Source organism: Littorina saxatilis, linkage group LG13, assembly GCF_037325665.1.
Source record: "Littorina saxatilis isolate snail1 linkage group LG13, US_GU_Lsax_2.0, whole genome shotgun sequence".
Classification (NCBI taxonomy): domain Eukaryota; kingdom Metazoa; phylum Mollusca; class Gastropoda; order Littorinimorpha; family Littorinidae; genus Littorina; species Littorina saxatilis.
The window spans coordinates 44578186-44595846 of NC_090257.1; the positions used below are offsets into that span (position 1 = coordinate 44578186).

At 45.9% G+C, this 17661-nt stretch overlaps 3 protein-coding genes across 9 annotated transcripts in view; 1 reads left to right on the forward strand and 2 right to left on the reverse strand.

Annotated features, from left to right (window-relative positions):
• Positions 1-3080: 3080 nt before the first annotated feature.
• Positions 3081-7971, reverse strand: LOC138945919 (uncharacterized abhydrolase domain-containing protein DDB_G0269086-like). Its single transcript, XM_070317437.1, has 2 exons — positions 5595-7971; positions 3081-3688 (listed from the first exon to the last, which is right to left on the reverse strand). Exons 1-2 carry the CDS (start codon positions 7969-7971, stop codon positions 3081-3083), a joined length of 2985 nt encoding a protein of 994 aa, XP_070173538.1.
• Positions 7972-11615: 3644 nt separating this feature from the next.
• LOC138945920 (BUD13 homolog) lies at positions 11616-13539 on the forward strand. Its single transcript, XM_070317438.1, has 2 exons — positions 11616-13064; positions 13473-13539. Exon 1 carries the CDS (start codon positions 11616-11618, stop codon positions 12990-12992), a length of 1377 nt encoding a protein of 458 aa, XP_070173539.1. The 3' UTR covers positions 12993-13064; positions 13473-13539.
• LOC138945826 (dehydrogenase/reductase SDR family member 12-like) overlaps positions 13473-17661 on the reverse strand; it is a 39916-nt gene continuing 35727 nt past the window's right edge. For all 7 annotated transcript variants that reach the window (XM_070317334.1, XM_070317333.1, XM_070317332.1 and 4 more), the window contains one exon: positions 13473-15823. In XM_070317334.1, the coding sequence (XP_070173435.1) occupies positions 15711-15823 (113 nt within the window). In that variant the 3' untranslated portion in view covers positions 13473-15710. The remainder of the gene's footprint in view (positions 15824-17661) is intronic.

A 17661-nucleotide genomic window follows, 5' to 3' on the forward strand; every position in this document is an offset into this window, starting at 1 on the left:
TGGGTGGTTTTGTCATTGTGTTGGGTGATTTTGTCATGATGTTGGGTGCTTATGTCATTATGTTGGGTGGTTTTGTCATTATGGTGGGTCAACTTGCCATTATGTAGGGTGGTTTTGTCATTATGTTGAGTGCTTCTATTGGTTAACCCTTCTATTATTATGTTCGGTCAACTTGTCATTCTGGTAACGCATTTTTTTCTGTGTAAAGACATCTTGTATTGGGGTTTTGTCGTTATGTTGGGTGGTCCTGTCATTATGTTCGGTCAACTTGTCGTTATGGTAGCGCATGTTTTTCTGTATAAACACGTCTCTGATTGGATAACATCAACCAATGGGATTGCGACTTACAAAATAATGCTCTTCCTGTAAAACCAACATGGCTGACGATAGTGGTATTTTGCGATCTGCGTTGTCAAGCATACTTCTGCAAGACTATGCTTGGCGCTGGTGGACAATATTCACTTTTTTGGCCAAAAACGCAAGTTTTGGCCAAAAAAGACAAAGATTTGGCCAAAAAAACCCACACATTTGGCCAAATAAAATACATTTGGCTATAACTTTTTGGGGGGCAAAACTTTCTATGTAAAAGTTTTGGTCAAAACTGTTTTTGTTAGCTAAAACGGGAGATTTGGTCAAACTTCTGCCATAAAAGATTTGGCCAAAAAAATATTTGGCCAAACAAAAGTTTTGGCCAAAACATGTTTTTGGCCAAAAACACACTTTTTTGGCCAAAAAAGTGTGTTTTTGGCCAAAAAAGTGAATATTGTCCACCAGCGCCAAGCATACAAGACGCCATTTTAGTAAGAACCGGAAAAGCATGATTTTGTAAGTCGCAATCTCATTGGTCGCTGTTATCCAATCAGAGACGCGTTTACACAGAAATAGATGCGCTAACAGAATGACAAGTTGACCGAACATAATTATGTAAGCGCCAAACATAATGACTCTTTGACATAACTATGCACTCAAGATAATGACAGAACCACTCAACATATTGACACGACCACCCAACATGACAAAACCACCCAACATATTGACACGACCACCCAACACAAAGACAAAACCACCCAACACAATGACAAAACCACACAACACAATGACAAAACCACCCAACATAATGACACGACCACCCAACATAATGACATGACCACCCAACATAATGACATATAAGCACCCAACATCATGATAATCAAGCGTTGCTGACTATGAATGTAGATGTAAATGCTTGTATAACTGTGTTTGAATTTTAAATGTGTCAAGCGCAAAGAGCATAATTGTAAAGTTATGATGTTGCGCTATATAAATGCTCATTTATTATTATTATCATTATTATTATTATTATAAAACCACCCAACATCATGACGTGACTACCCAACATAATGACATAAGCACCCAACATCATGATAAAACCACCCAACATCATGACAAAACCACCCAACATCATGACAAAACCACCTAACATCATGACAAATACACCCAACATCATGACAAGTTGACCCAACATCATGACAAGTTGACATCATGAGATAATGACAAAACCACCCAACATAATGACACAACCACCCAACCTGAATGACAAAGCCACTCAACATAACGACAAGTTGACCCAACATAATGACAAAGCCACCCAACATAATAACATAAACACACAACATGGTGACAAAACCACCCAACATATAACACGTTGACCCAACATAATGTTTTGTATCAACCCAAGGCAGTTGAGGCGTTCCATAGTGAACCTTGTGGCGAGGCTCGGGCATGACTGACACACAGTGAACCTTGTGGCGAGGCTCGGGCATGCCTGACACACAGTGAACCTTGTGGCGAGGCTCGGGCATGCCTGACACACAGTGAACCTTGTGGCGAGGCTCGTGTATGACTGACACACAGTGAACCTTGTGGCGAGGCTCGGGCATGCCTGACACACAGTGAACCTTGTGGCGAGGCTCGGGCATGCCTGACACACAGTGAACCTTGTGGCGAGGCTCGGGCATGCCTGACACACAGTGAACCTTGTGGCGAGGCTCGGGCATGCCTGACACACAGTGAACCTTGTGGCGAGGCTCGGGCATGCCTGACACACAGTGAACCTTGTGGCGAGGCTCGGGCATGCCTGACACACAGTGAACCTTGTGGCGAGGCTCGGGCATGACTGACACACAGTGAACCTTGTGGCGAGGCTCGGGCATGCCTGACACACAGTGAACCTTGTGGCGAGGCTCGGGCATGCCTGACACACAGTGAACCTTGTGGCGAGGCTCGTGTATGACTGACACACAGTGAACCTTGTGGCGAGGCTCGGGCATGACTGACACACAGTGAACCTTGTGGCGAGGCTCGGGCATGCCTGACACACAGTGAACCTTGTGGCGAGGCTCGTGTATGACTGACACACAGTGAACCTTGTGGCGAGGCTCGGGCATGCCTGACACACAGTGAACCTTGTGGCGAGGCTCGGGCATGACTGACACACAGTGAACCTTGTGGCGAGGCTCGTGTATGACTGACACACAGTGAACCTTGTGGCGAGGCTCGGGCATGCCTGACACACAGTGAACCTTGTGGCGAGGCTCGGGCATGACTGACACACAGTGAACCTTGTGGCGAGGCTCGGGCATGCCTGACACACAGTGAACCTTGTGGCGAAGCTCGGGCATGCCTGACACACAGTGAACCTTGTGGCGAGGCTCGTGTATGACTGACACACAGTGAACCTTGTGGCGAGGCTCGGGTATGACTGACACACAGTGAACCTTGTGGCGAGGCTCGGGCATGACTGACACACAGTGAACCTTGTGGCGAGACTCGGGCATGCCTGACACACAGTGAACCTTGTCAGTGGCGAGGCTCGGGCATGACTGACACAAAGTGAACCTTGTGGCGAGGCTCGGGCATGCCTGACACACAGTGAACCTTGTGGCGAGGCTCGGGCATGACTGACACACAGTGAACCTTGAGGCGAGGCTCGGGCATGCCTGACACAAAGTGAACCTTGTCAGTGGCGAGGATCGGGCATGCCTGACACACAGTGAACCTTGTGGCGAGGCTCGGGCATGCCTGACACACAGTGAACCTTGTCAGTGGCGAGGCTCGGGCATGACTGACACAAAGTGAACCTTGTGGCGAGGCTCGGGCATGACTGACACACAGTGAACCTTGTGGCGAGGCTCGGGCATGACTGACACACAGTGAACCTTGTGGCGAGGCTCGGGTATGACTGACACACAGTGAACCTTGTGGCGAGGCTCGGGCATGCCTGACACACAGTGAACCTTGTGGCGAGGCTCGGGCATGACTGACACACAGTGAACCTTGTGGCGAGGCTCGGGTATGACTGACACACAGTGAACCTTGTGGCGAGGCTCGGGCATGCCTGACACACAGTGAACCTTGTGGCGAGGCTCGGGCATGACTGACACACAGTGAACCTTGTGGCGAGGCTCAGGCATGCCTGACACACAGTGAACCTTGTGGCGAGGCTCGGGTATGACTGACACACAGTGAACCTTGTGGCGAGGCTCGGGCATGACTGACACACAGTGAACCATGTGGCGAGGCTCGGGCATGACTGACACACAGTGAACCTTGTGGCGAGGCTCGGGCATGCCTGTCACACAGTGAACATTGTGGCGAGGCTCGGGCATGACTGACACACAGTGAACCTTGTGGCGAGGCTCGGGTATGACTGACACAGAGTCACAGGAAAATCGATTGAGGCGATACAGCGTGGAAGGCCGCGCGACTATATACGTCATCACGGCCACGCCCCTTTCTCTTTGCGGCCCCGCCCCTCAACCACCATCAATCAATCAATCAATATGAGGCTTATATCGCGCGTATTGCGTGGGTACAGTTCTAAGCGCAGGGATTTATTTTCATTTTTTATTTTTTTATTTTATGCAATTTATATCGCGGGAGAAAATTGCTAACGCCCTGACCCAGGGTCGAACTCGCAACCTCTCGCTTCCGAGCGCAAGTGCGTTACCACGTGACTCGGCCACCATCACCCTCACTCGCCCGCCGCCGTTCAGTCCGCGATGTTCAAGAGCCTGATTTTGATTGGTTGAAGTCGACTTTGTGAAGATTACTTTACGAAGCTCGCTGCGCAATTTAATTTCCGATAAAATAACAAAAAAGACTTCGCAAAATCAACTTGGGGCGCTGTCAAAACTTTCTTTCTTTATTTGGTGTTTAACGTCGTTTTCAACCACGAAGGTTATATCGCGACGAGCTGTCAAAACTTTCTTTCTTTATTTGGTGTTTAACGTCGTTTTCAACCACGAAGGTTATATCGCGACGAGCTGTCAAAACTTTCTTTCTTTATTTGGTGTTTAACGTCGTTTTCAACCACGAAGGTTATATCGCGACGAGCTGTCAAAACTTTCTTTCTTTATTTGGTGTTTAACGTCATTTTCAACCACGAAGGTTATATCGCGACGAGCTGTCAAAACTTTCTTTATTTGGTGTTTAACGTCGTTTTCAACCACGAAGGTTATATCGCGACGAGCTGTCAAAACTTTCTTTCTTTATTTGGGGTTTAACGTCGTTTTCAACCACGAAGGTTATATCGCGACGAGCTGTCAAAACTTTCTTTCTTTATTTGGTGTTTAACGTCGTTTTCAACCACGAAGGTTATATCGCGACGAGCTGTCAAAACTTTCTTTATTTGGTGTTTAACGTCGTTTTCAACCACGAAGGTTATATCGCGACGAGCTGTCAAAACTTTCTTTCTTTATTTGGTGTTTAACGTCGTTTTCAACCACGAAGGTTATATCGCGACGAGCTGTCAAAACTTTCTTTCTTTATTTGGTGTTTAACGTCGTTTTCAACCACGAAGGTTATATCGCGACGAGCTGTCAAAACTGATTTCCTCAGTTCCGTGACTTAACAGTGCTACCTGTCATTCGAGCTCTCTTTGATACTGAAGTGGATTTATCCCAATTGCACCGAGTAAAAAGTACCTGCAAGGAAAGGCAATCTGCGATGAAGGGACACTTTTGTTTGATCTGTCCGATTGATTTGTCAAATAGTTCACACGTTCAATGTTTCTACACACTGAAAATCTGACAGGCAAAATCTATGTCTTTCAGTCAATCGTTAAGAGTACAATTAAATGAAAAGAAGAATTCTTCTTATAATAGGAAACAGCTTAAAACATCGTCTAAACCATCTGATGACGTACACGACAATGCCGCACAGCAACATCGAAGCGTGTAGCAAGGGAGCTAATTCATTCAAACAAAATGACCTTTTGCCATGACGAGTTGCCTCCCTTCTTGACAGCATTACTAACAAGAGCAATGCGCATTCAACGCGAAGTAAAACAACAAACACACACGGAAACACACACACAAACAAAACAACAGACACATTACAAACTCATGCACGCCCACACTCATCAAAAACACACAAACACACACTGATTTAAATTAGTTTTCACCTTAAAGTTGTGTTTTATTATGATGTTATGTAATATTATTATGACAAAAGAAAAAATGTGAAGAAAAAAACCACACACATAACAAGATTTTGATGATCAATGCAAAAGAAGAAAATGGATGGCTCTGTGTCTTGCTTGTCTCTTGTCCAGCCTGCTGCATGGCTCTGTGTCTTGCTTGTCTCTTGTCCAGCCTGCTGCATGGCTCTGTGTCTTGCTTGTCTCTTGTCCAGCCTGCTGCGTGGCTCTGTGACTTGCTTGTCTCTTGCTATAATGTGAACGTGTCCAGCCTGCTGCATGGCTCTGAGACTTGCTTTTCTCTTGCTATAATGTGAACGTGTCCAGCCTGCTGCATGGCTCTGTGACTTGCTTTTCTCTTGTCCAGCCTGCTGCATGGCTCTGTGACTTGCTTTTCTCTTGTCCAGCCTGCTGCATGGCTCTGTGACTTGCTTGTCTCTTGTCCAGCCTGCTGCATGGCTCTGTGACTTGCTTGTCTCTTGTCCAGCCTGCTGCGTGGCTCTGTGACTTGCTTGTCTCTTGTCCAGCCTGCTGCGTGGCTCTGTGACTTGCTTTTCTCTTGTCCAGCCTGCTGCATGGCTCTGTGTCTTGCTTGTCTCTTGTCCAGCCTGCTGCGTGGCTCTGTGACTTGCTTGTCTCTTGTCCAGCCAGCTGCATGGCTCTGTGACTTGCTTGTCTCTTGTCCAGCCTGCTGCATGGCTCTGTGACTTGCTTTTCTCTTGTCCAGCCTGCTGCGTGGCTCTGCGACTTGCTTGTCTCTTGTCCAGCCTGCTGCATGGCTCTGTGACTTGCTTGTCTCTTGTCCAGCCTGCTGCGTGGCTCTGTGACTTGCTTGTCTCTTGTCCAGCCTGCTGCATGGCTCTGTGACTTGCTTGTCTCTTGTCCAGCCTGCTGCATGGCTCTGTGACTTGCTTGTCTCTTGCCCAGCCTGCTGGATGGCTCTGTGACTTGCTTGTCTCTTGTCCAGCCTGCTGCATGGCTCTGTGACTTGCTTGTCTCTTGTCCAGCCTGCTGCATGGCTCTGTGACTTGCTTGTCTCTTGTCCAGCCTGCTGCGTGGCTCTGTGACTTGCTTGTCTCTTGTCCAGCCTGCTGCATGGCTCTGTGACTTGCTTGTCTCTTGTCCAGCCTGCTGCGTGGCTCTGTGACTTGCTTGTCTCTTGTCCAGCCTGCTGCATGGCTCTGTGACTTGCTTGTCTCTTGTCCAGCCTGCTGCATGGCTCTGTGACTTGCTTGTCTCTTGTCCAGCCTGCTGCATGGCTCTGTGACTTGCTTGTCTCTTGTCCAGCCTGCTGCATGGCTCTGTGACTTGCTTGTCTCTTGTCCAGCTTGCTGCATGGCTCTGTGACTTGCTTTTCTCTTGTCCAGCCTGCTGCATGGCTCTGTGACTTGCTTTTCTCTTGTCCAGCCTGCTGCATGGCTCTGTGACTTGCTTTTCTCTTGTCCAGCCTGCTGCATGGCTCTGTGTCTTGCTTTTCTCTTGTCCAGCCTGCTGCGTGGCTCTGTGTCTTGCTTTTCTCTTGTCCAGCCTGCTGCATGGCTCTGTGACTTGCTTTTCTCTTGTCCAGCCTGCTGCATGGCTCTGTGACTTGCTTGTCTCTTGTCCAGCCTGCTGCGTGGCTCTGTGTCTTGCTTTTCTCTTGTCCAGCCTGCTGCATGGCTCTGTGACTTGCTTGTCTCTTGTCCAGCCTGCTGGATGGCTCTGTGACTTGCTTGTCTCTTGTCCAGCCTGCTGCATGGCTCTGTGACTTGCTTTTCTCTTGTCCAGCCTGCTGCATGGCTCTGTGACTTGCTTGTCTCTTGTCCAGCCAGCTGCATGGCTCTGTGTCTTGCTTGTCTCTTGTCCAGCCTGCTGCATGGCTCTGTGTCTTGCTTTTCTCTTGTCCAGCCTGCTGCATGGCTCTGTGACTTGCTTTTCTCTTGTCCAGCCTGCTGCGTGGCTCTGCGACTTGCTTTTCTCTTGTCCAGCCTGCTGCGTGGCTCTGTGACTTGCTTTTCTCTTGTCCAGCCTGCTGCATGGCTCTGTGTCTTGCTTTTCTCTTGTCCAGCCTGCTGCGTTGCTCTGTGACTTGCTTTTCTCTTGTCCAGCCTGCTGCATGGCTCTGTGACTTGCTTTTCTCTTGTCCAGCCTGCTGCATGGCTCTGTGACTTGCTTTTCTCTTGTCCAGCCTGCTGCATGGCTCTGTGACTTGCTTTTCTCTTGTCCAGCCTGCTGCATGGCTCTGTGTCTTGCTTTTCTCTTGTCCAGCCTGCTGCATGGCTCTGTGTCTTGCTTGTCTCTTGTCCAGCCTGCTGCATGGCTCTGTGTCTTGCTTGTCTCTTGTCCAGCCTGCTGCGTGGCTCTGTGACTTGCTTGTCTCTTGTCCAGCCTGCTGCGTGGCTCTGTGACTTGCTTGTCTCTTGTCCAGCCTGCTGCATGGCTCTGAGACTTGCTTTTCTCTTGTCCAGCCTGCTGCATGGCTCTGTGTCTTGCTTTTCTCTTGCTATAATGTGAACGTGTCCAGCCAGCTGCATGGCTCTGTGTCTTGCTTTTCTCTTGCTATAATGTGAACGTGTCCAGCCAGCTGCATGGCTCTGTGACTTGCTTGTCTCTTGCTATAATGTGAACGTGTCCAGCCAGCTGCATGGCTCTGTGACTTGCTTGTCTCTTGCTATAATGTGAACGTGTCCAGCCAGCTGCATGGCTCTGTGACTTGCTTGTCTCTTGCTATAATGTGAACGTGTCCAGCCAGCTGCATGGCTCTGTGTCTTGCTTGTCTCTTGCTATAATGTGAACGTGTCCAGCCAGCTGCATGGCTCTGTGTCTTGCTTGTCTCTTGCTATAATGTGAACGTGTCCAGCCTGCTGCATGGCTCTGTGACTTGCTTGTCTCTTGCTATAATGTGAACGTGTCCAGCCAGCTGCATGGCTCTGTGTCTTGCTTGTCTCTTGCTATAATGTGAACGTGTCCAGCCAGCTGCATGGCTCTGTGACTTGCTTGTCTCTTGCTATAATGTGAACGTGTCCAGCCTGCTGCATGGCTCTGTGTCTTGCTTTTCTCTTGCTATAATGTGAACGTGTCCAGCCAGCTGCATGGCTCTGTGTCTTGCTTTTCTCTTGCTATAATGTGAACGTGTCCAGCCTGCTGCATGGCTCTGAGACTTGCTTTTCTCTTGTCCAGCCTGCTGCATGGCTCTGTGACTTGCTTTTCTCTTGCTATAATGTGAACGTGTCCAGCCTGCTGCATGGCTCTGTGACTTGCTTTTTGTCTTGCTATAATGTGAACGTGTCCAGCCTGCTGCATGGCTCTGTGACTTGCTTTCCTCTTGCTATAATGTGAACGTGTCCAGCCTGCTGCATGGCTCTGTGTCTTGCTTGTCTCTTGCTATAATGTGAACGTGTCCAGCCTGCTGCATGGCTCTGTGACTTGCTTTTCTCTTGCTATAATGTGAACGTGTCCAGCCTGCTGCATGGCTCTGTGACTTGCTTTTCTCTTGCTATAATGTGAACGTGTCCAGCCTGCTGCATGGCTCTGTGACTTGCTTTTCTCTTGCTATAATGTGAACGTGTCCAGCCTGCTGCATGGCTCTGAGACTTGCTTTTTGTCTTGCTATAATGTGAACGTGTCCAGCCTGCTGCATGGCTCTGTGACTTGCTTTCCTCTTGCTATAATGTGAACGTGTCCAGCCTGCTGCATGGCTCTGAGACTTGCTTTTCTCTTGCTATAATGTGAACGTGTCCAGCCTGCTGCATATGGCTCTGTGTCTTGCTTGTCTCTTGCTATAATGTGAACGTGTCCAGCCTGCTGCATGGCTCTGTGACTTGCTTTCCTCTTGCTATAATGTGAACGTGTCCAGCCTGCTGCATGGCTCTGTGATTTGCTTGTCTCTTGCTATGATGTGAACGTGTCCAGCCTGCTGCATGGCTCTGTGTCTTGCTTTTCTCTTGCTATAATGTGAACGTGTCCAGCCTGCTGCATGGCTCTGTGACTTGCTTTCCTCTTGCTATAATGTGAACGTGTCCAGCCTGCTGCATGGCTCTGTGACTTGCTTTCCTCTTGCTATAATGTGAACGTGTCCAGCCTGCTGCATGGCTCTGTGACTTGCTTGTCTCTTGCTATAATGTGAACGTGTCCAGCCTGCTGCATGGCTCTGTGTCTTGCTTTTCTCTTGCTATAATGTGAACGTGTCCAGCCTGCTGCATGGCTCTGTGTCTTGCTTTTCTCTTGCTATAATGTGAACGTGTCCAGCCTGCTGCATGGCTCTGTGACTTGCTTTTCTCTTGCTATAATGTGAACGTGTCCAGCCTGCTGCAAGGCTCTGAGACTTGCTTTTTGTCTTGCTATAATGTGAACGTGTCCAGCCTGCTGCATGGCTCTGTGACTTGCTTTCCTCTTGCTATGATGTTAACGTGTCCAGCCTGCTGCATGGCTCTCAAAGCTTGAAAGACAATTACAAGTATCAAAACATCTCACTAAAAATCATATCATCTTCAACAAACGTTTTGATTGCCCGTCTATGTAAAAAGAGAAGTAAATATCACAAAACAAAGACCTATTATCACTGACCAATAATTATTGTTTTATTAGAAAAAGAACTCAGCCCCTCACAGAATGCACACTTCCTTTTTGTTTTGAATTAGTACAATGTTCATATTCCTTTCTGTTAGGTATCACATGCAGTACAGTGTTCATATTCCTTTCTGTTAGGTATCACATGCAGTACAATGTTTATATTCCTTTCTGTTAGGTATCACATGCAGTACAGTGTTTATATTCCTTTCTGTTAGGTATCACATGCAGTACAATGTTCATATTCCTTTCTGTTAGGTATCACATGCAGTACAATGTTCATATTCCTTTCTGTTTGGTATCACATGCAGTGCAATGTTCATATTCCTTTCTGTTAGGTATCACATGCAGTACAATGTTTATATTCCTTTCTGTTAGGTATCACATGCAGTGCAATGTTCATATTCCTTTCTGTTTGGTATCACATGCAGTGCAATGTTCATATTCCTTTCTGTTTGGTATCACATGCAGTGCAATTTTCATATTCCTTTCTGTTAGGTATCACATGCAGTACAGTGTTCATATTCCTTTCTGTTTGGTATCACATGCAGTGCAATTTTCATATTCCTGTCTGTTTGGTATCACATGCAGTACAATGTTCATATTCCTTTCTGTTTGGTATCACATGCAGTACAGTGTTCATATTCCTTTCTGTTTGGTATCACATGCAGTACAATGTTCATATTCCTTTCTGTTAGGTATCACATGCAGTACAATGTTCATATTCCTTTCTGTTAGGTATCACATGCAGTACAATGTTCATATTCCTTTCTGTTAGGTATCACATGCAGTGCAATGTTCATATTCCTTTCTGTTTGGTATTACATGCAGTGCAATGTTCATATTCCTTTCTGTTAGGTATCACATGCAGTGCAATGTTCATATTCCTTTCTGTTAGGTATCACATGCAGTGCAATGTTCATATTCCTTTCTGTTAGGTATCACATGCAGTGCAATGTTCATATTCCTTTCTGTTTGGTATTACATGCAGTGCAATGTTCATATTCCTTTCTGTTTGGTATCACATGCAGTGCAATGTTCATATTCCTTTCTGTTTGGTATCACATGCAGTGCAATTTTCCTGTTCATTCCACTAGGTTATCCAGCCTGCAGATTGACATACCAAAAGTCATGTAAAACAAAAGGCATCAATCGCCTTTGTTTCTTTTTTCACTTGCATCCTTTGACAATTGTTGGCAATAGAACTACGCTACACACAATTGTTGGCAATAGAACTATGCTACACACAATTGTTGGCAATAGAACTACGCTACACACAATTGTTGGCAATAGAACTACGCTACACACAATTGTTGGCAATAGAACTACGCTACACACAATTGTTGGCAATAGAACTACGCTACACACAATTGTTGGCAATAGAACTACGCTACACACAATTGTTGGCAATAGAACTACGCTACACACAATTGTTGGCAATAGAACTACGCTACACACAATTGTTGGCAATAGAACTACGCTACACACAATTGTTGGCAATAGAACTACGCTACACACAATTGTTGGCAATAGAACTATGCAACACACATTTTGTGAAATTCATGAACACCAATGCTGCCATCAGATAACTCACATAAAAAAAGATTGCATGAATTGCACAGAGTGGAGTGCTTACTGTGTACAACATGACAAAGCCAACGTCAGCTATAACAGAAGCGCCAAACATGACAAAGCCAACGTCAGCTATAACAGAAGCGCCAAACATTACAAAGCCAACGTCAGCTATAACAGAAGCGCCAAACATGACAAAGCCAACGTCAGCTATAACAGAAGCGCCAAACATTACAAAGCCAATGTCAGCTATAACAGAAGCGCCAAACATTACAAAGCCAACGTCAGCTATAACAGAAGCGCCAAACATTACAAAGCCAACGTCAGCTATAACAGAAGCGCCAAACATTACAAAGCCAACGTCAGCTATAACAGAAGCGCCAAACATTACAAAGCCAACGTCAGCTATAACAGAAGCGCCAAACATTACAAAGCCAACGTCAGCTATAACAGAAGCGCCAAACATTACAAAGCCAACGTCAGCTATAACAGAAGCGCCAAACATTACAAAGCCAACGTCAGCTATAACAGAAGCGCCAAACATTACAAAGCCAACGTCAGCTATAACAGAAGCGCCAAACATGACAAAGCCAACGTCAGCTATAACAGAAGCGCCAAACATGACAAAGCCAACGTCAGCTATAACAGAAGCGCCAAACATGACAAAGCCAACGTCAGCTATAACAGAAGCGCCAAACATGACAAAGCCAACGTCAGCTATAACAGAAGCGCCAAACATGACAAAGCCAACGTCAGCTATAAAAGAAGCGCCAAACATTACAAAGCCAACGTCGGCTATAACAGAAGCGCCAAACATTACAAAGCCAACGTCAGCTATAACAGAAGCGCCAAACATGACAAAGCCAACGTCAGCTATAACAGAAGCGCCAAACATGACAAAGCCAACGTCAGCTATAAAAGAAGCGCCAAACATTACAAAGCCAACGTCAGCTATAACAGAAGCGCCAAACATTACAAAGCCAACGTCAGCTATAACAGAAGCGCCAAACATTACAAAGCCAACGTCAGCTATAACAGAAGCGCCAAACATGACAAAGCCAACGTCAGCTATAACAGAAGCGCCAAACATTACAAAGCCAACGTCAGCTATAACAGAAGCGCCAAACATTACAAAGCCAACGTCAGCTATAACAGAAGCGCCAAACATTACAAAGCCAACGTCAGCTATAACAGAAGCGCCAAACATTACAAAGCCAACGTCAGCTATAACAGAAGCGCCAAACATTACAAAGCCAACGTCAGCTATAACAGAAGCGCCAAACATTACAAAGCCAACGTCAGCTATAACAGAAGCGCCGAACATTACAAAGCCAACGTCAGCTATAACAGAAGCGCCAAACATGACAAAGCCAACGTCAGCTATAAAAGAAGCGCCAAACATTTTGACAAGTGATGAAATACCAAAGACATTTTTTTTAATGTGATCACCTTTTCACACTCCACAAATTTGCCGTGCAGTATCTTTCAATCAATCAATCAATGAGTCTTATATCGCGCATATTCCGTGGGTACAGTTCTAGGCGCTCTGCAGTGATGCCGTGTGACATGAAATTTTATACGGCCAGTAGATTGCAGCCATTTCGGCGCATATTTACCTTTCACGGCCTATTATTCCAAGTCACACGGGTATAGGTGGACAATTATTAACTGTGCCTAAGCAATTTTGCCAGGAAAGACCCTTTTGTCAATCGTGGGATCTTTAACGTGCACACCCAATGTAGTGTACACGGGGGGAGGTTCGGACACCGAAGAGAGTCTGCACACAAAGTTGACTCTGTGAAATAAATTTCCGCCGAACCTGGGATCGAACTCACGCTGACAGCGGCCAACTGAATACAAATCCAGCGCGCTACCAACTGAGCTATATCCCCGCCAGAGCTATCCCTGGCTGACCGTGGTGTTTGCAGCTCTTCATAAAAACCAGAAGACCGCAAACACGCCTCATAATGACTGTCTGAGACATGCCTCATAATGACTGTCTAACATGTATCAGACACGCCTTATAATGACTGTCCGACATGTATCAAACACGCCTCATAATGACTGTCTGACATGTATCAAACACGCCTCATAATGACTGTCTGACATGTATCAAACACGCCTCATTATGACTGTCTGACATGTATCAGACATGCCTCATAATGACTGTCTAACATGTATCAGACACGCCTCATAATGACTGTCATGTATCAAACACGCCTCATAATGACTGTCTGACATGTATCAAACACGCCTCATAATGACTGTCTGACATGTATCAAACATGCCTCATAATGACTGTCTGACATGTATCAAACATGCCTCATAATGACTGTCTGACATGTATCAAACACGCCTCATAATGACTGTCTGACATGTATCAAACATGCCTCATAATGACTGTCCGACATGTATCAGACACGCCTCATAATGACTGTCCGACATGTATCAAACACGCCTCATAATGACTGTCATGTATCAGACATGCCTCATAATGACTGTCTGAGACACGCCTCATAATGACTGTCATGTATCAGACATGCCTCATAATGACTGTCTGACATGTATCAAACACGCCTCATAATGACTGTCTAACATGTATCAAACACGCCTCATAATGACTGTCTGACATGTATCAAACACGCCTCATAATGACTGTCTGACATGTATCAGACATGCCTCATAATGACTGTCTGACATATATCAGACATGCCTCATAATGACTGTCTAACATGTATCAGACATGCCTCATAATGACTGTCCGACATGTATCAAACACGCCTCATAATGACTGTCTAACATGTATCAGACATGCCTCATAATGACTGTCTGACATGTATCAGACACGCCTCATAATGACTGTCTAACATGTATCAGACACGCCTCATAATGACTGTCTGACATGTATCAGACACAACACAGGATGGTGCGGTTTGACGGATCAAATACAACTTGCTCACAGCTGGATGAACACCACTCACTATTCTTTTTTTGATCAGTCAAACCAGACAACCTATGCACATGTCGTGTGTGATACATGTTAGACGCGGGTTAGGGGGAAGAATTTACCCGATGCTCCCCAGCATGTCGTAAAAAGCGACTAACGGATTCTGTTTCTCCTTTTACCCTTGTTAAGTGTTTCTTGTATAGAATATAGTCAATGTTTGTAAAGATTTTAGTCAAGCAGTATGTAAGAAATGTTAAGTCCTTTGTACTGGAAACTTGCATTCTCCCAGTAAGGTAATACATTGTACTACTAGAATGAATACCCGCTTCGCCGGAAAGAAGTAGAGCCGAATGATACCTGGCTTCGCCGGGAAGAAGCAGAGCCGAAAGCCGGGTACCCGGTGAAGTAGAGGAATAAAAGCGTTGTGGACAGTGACCTTCTAAAAAATAGAAATGGGAATATGGATTGACGCCACACGAAGGAAGGGAGATAAACGCAAAACACTGGAGAAGATAAGGAAGAGTTACTGGGAATGGATCTGGGAAGATGAACAGAAAAACCAAAATCGGTTCAGCGCTGCGCGCTGAGAGCACGTGTTGAAAATTCTCATCGACCAGGTTGTGTCCGGGGTCTACCTGAATATGCCCACCAAATTTGAAGCAGATCCATCGAGAACTTTGGCCGTGCATCGCGAACACACACACACACACAGACGGACACAAGTCGTATATATATATAGATGTTGCAAGCCCCTGGAACAATTTTTTTATTAGTGCTTTTGTGAACAAGAAACAATTAACAAGTGGCTCTATCCCATCTCCCCCCCTTTCCCCGTCGTGATATAACCTTCGTGGTTGAAAACGACGTTAAACACCAAATAAAGAAAAGAAAAGAAAGACAGTCATTAAGAGGCGTATGATGGCCATGTCTTGAAGACTGTCACACATCATGCTGCATACTGCCTGGCCATATCTAGCAAAGTGTTAACGTCAGGAGGCATACATCCCGCACACTGATGGCATACTGCGGCATACTGTTTGTCGTCCAGTATGTCACACAGACTGCCGGACGGTTGCTTTTAAATCCACATACTGCTAAAGTAGATCACAATTTGACATGGGAGACCTCACGTCACGCTGATTATGCGGCGTATTGCTTGGACGTGTCATGACAGACTGTCACACATTATGCCGCATACTGCTTGGACGTGTCTTCCAGGATGGTGACGAGCTGTTCACACTCCTGTGGTGTGGCCTTGGTCCATGCCAGGGGCAGATGTGTGGACACTGCTTTACGGTCTGCAACAAATCACAACAGATGTGTGGACACTGCTTTATGGTCTGCAACAAAACACAACAGATGTGTGGACACTGCTTTACGGGCTGCAACAAAACACAACAGATGTATGGACACTGCTTTATGGTCTGCAACAAATCACAACAGATGTATGGACACTGCTTGCTTTACGGTCTGCAACAAAACACAACAGATGTATGGACACTGCTTTATGGTCTGCAACAAAACACAACAGATGTATGGACACTGCTTTATGGTCTGCAACAAAACACAACAGATGTGTGGACACTGCTTTATTGTCTGCAACAAAACACAACAGATGTGTGGACACTGCTTTATGGTCTGCAACAAAACACAACAGATGTGTGGACACTGCTTTACGGTCTGCAACAAAACACAACAGATGTGTGGACACTGCTTTATGGTCTGCAACAAAACACAACAGATGTGTGGACACTGCTTTATGGTCTGCAACAAAACACAACAGATGTGTGGACACTGCTTTACGGTCTGCAACAAAACACAACAGATGTGTGGACACTGCTTTATTGTCTGCAACAAAACACAACAGATGTGTGGACACTGCTTTATGGTCTGCAACAAAACACAACAGATGTGTGGACACTGCTTTATGGTCTGCAACAAATCACAACAGATGTGTGGACACTGCTTTACGGGCTGCAACAAAACACAACAGATGTGTGGACACTGCTTGCTTTACGGTCTGCAACAAAACACAACAGATGTATGGACACTGCTTTATGGTCTGCAACAAATCACAACAGATGTGTGGACACTGCTTTACGGGCTGCAACAAAACACAACAGATGTGTGGACACTGCTTGCTTTACGGTCTGCAACAAAACACAACAGATGTGTGGACACTGCTTTATGGTCTGCAACAAAACACAACAGATGTGTGGACACTGCTTTATGGTCTGCAACAAAACACAACAGATGTGTGGACACTGCTTGCTTTACGGTCTGCAACAAAACACAACAGATGTGTGGACACTGCTTTATGGTCTGCAACAAAACACAACAGATGTGTGGACACTGCTTTATGGTCTGCAACAAAACAACAGATGTGTGGACACTGCTTTATGGTCTGCAACAAAACAACAGATGTGTGGACACTGCTTTACGGTCTGCAACAAAACACAACAGATGTGTGGACACTGCTTTATGGTCTGCAACAAAACAACAGATGTGTGGACACTGCTTGCTTTACGGTCTGCAACAAAACACAACAGATGTGTGGACACTGCTTTACGGTCTGCAACAAAACACAACAGATGTATGGACACTGCTTTACGGTCTGCAACAAAACACAACAGATGTGTGGACACTGCTTTATTGTCTGCAACAAAACACAACAGATGTGTGGACACTGCTTTACGGTCTGCAACAAAACACAACAGATGTGTGGACACTGCTTTATGGTCTGCAACAAATCACAACAGATGTGTGGACACTGCTTTACGGTCTGCAACTAAACACAACAGATGTGTGGACACTGCTTTACGGTCTGCAACTAAACACAACAGATGTGTGGACACTGCTTTATGGTCTGCAACTAAACACAACAGATGTGTGGACACTGCTTTATGGTCTGCAACAAAACACAACAGATGTGTGGACACTGCTTTATGGGCTGCAACAAATCACAACAGATGTGTGGACACTGCTTGCTTTATGGTCTGCAACAAAACACAACAGATGTATGGACACTGCTTTATGGTCTGCAACAAAACACAACAGATGTGTGGACACTGCTTTACGGGCTGCAACAAAACACAACAGATGTGTGGACACTGCTTTATGGTCTGCAACAAAACAC

Bases quoted from the DNA above. Each gene is read 5' to 3' on its own strand.
- LOC138945919 (XM_070317437.1), bottom strand. From the start codon at position 7,971: ATGCAGCTGGCTGGACACGTTCACATTATAGCAAGAGAAAAGCAAGAC. The intron at 3,689-5,594 runs GCTGGACAAGAG...ACTCTGTGTCAG, and splicing joins GACACAGAGCCATGCAGCAG to TCATACCCGAGCCTCGCCAC.
- LOC138945920 (XM_070317438.1), top strand. From the start codon at position 11,616: ATGAATTGCACAGAGTGGAGTGCTTACTGTGTACAACATGACAAAGCC.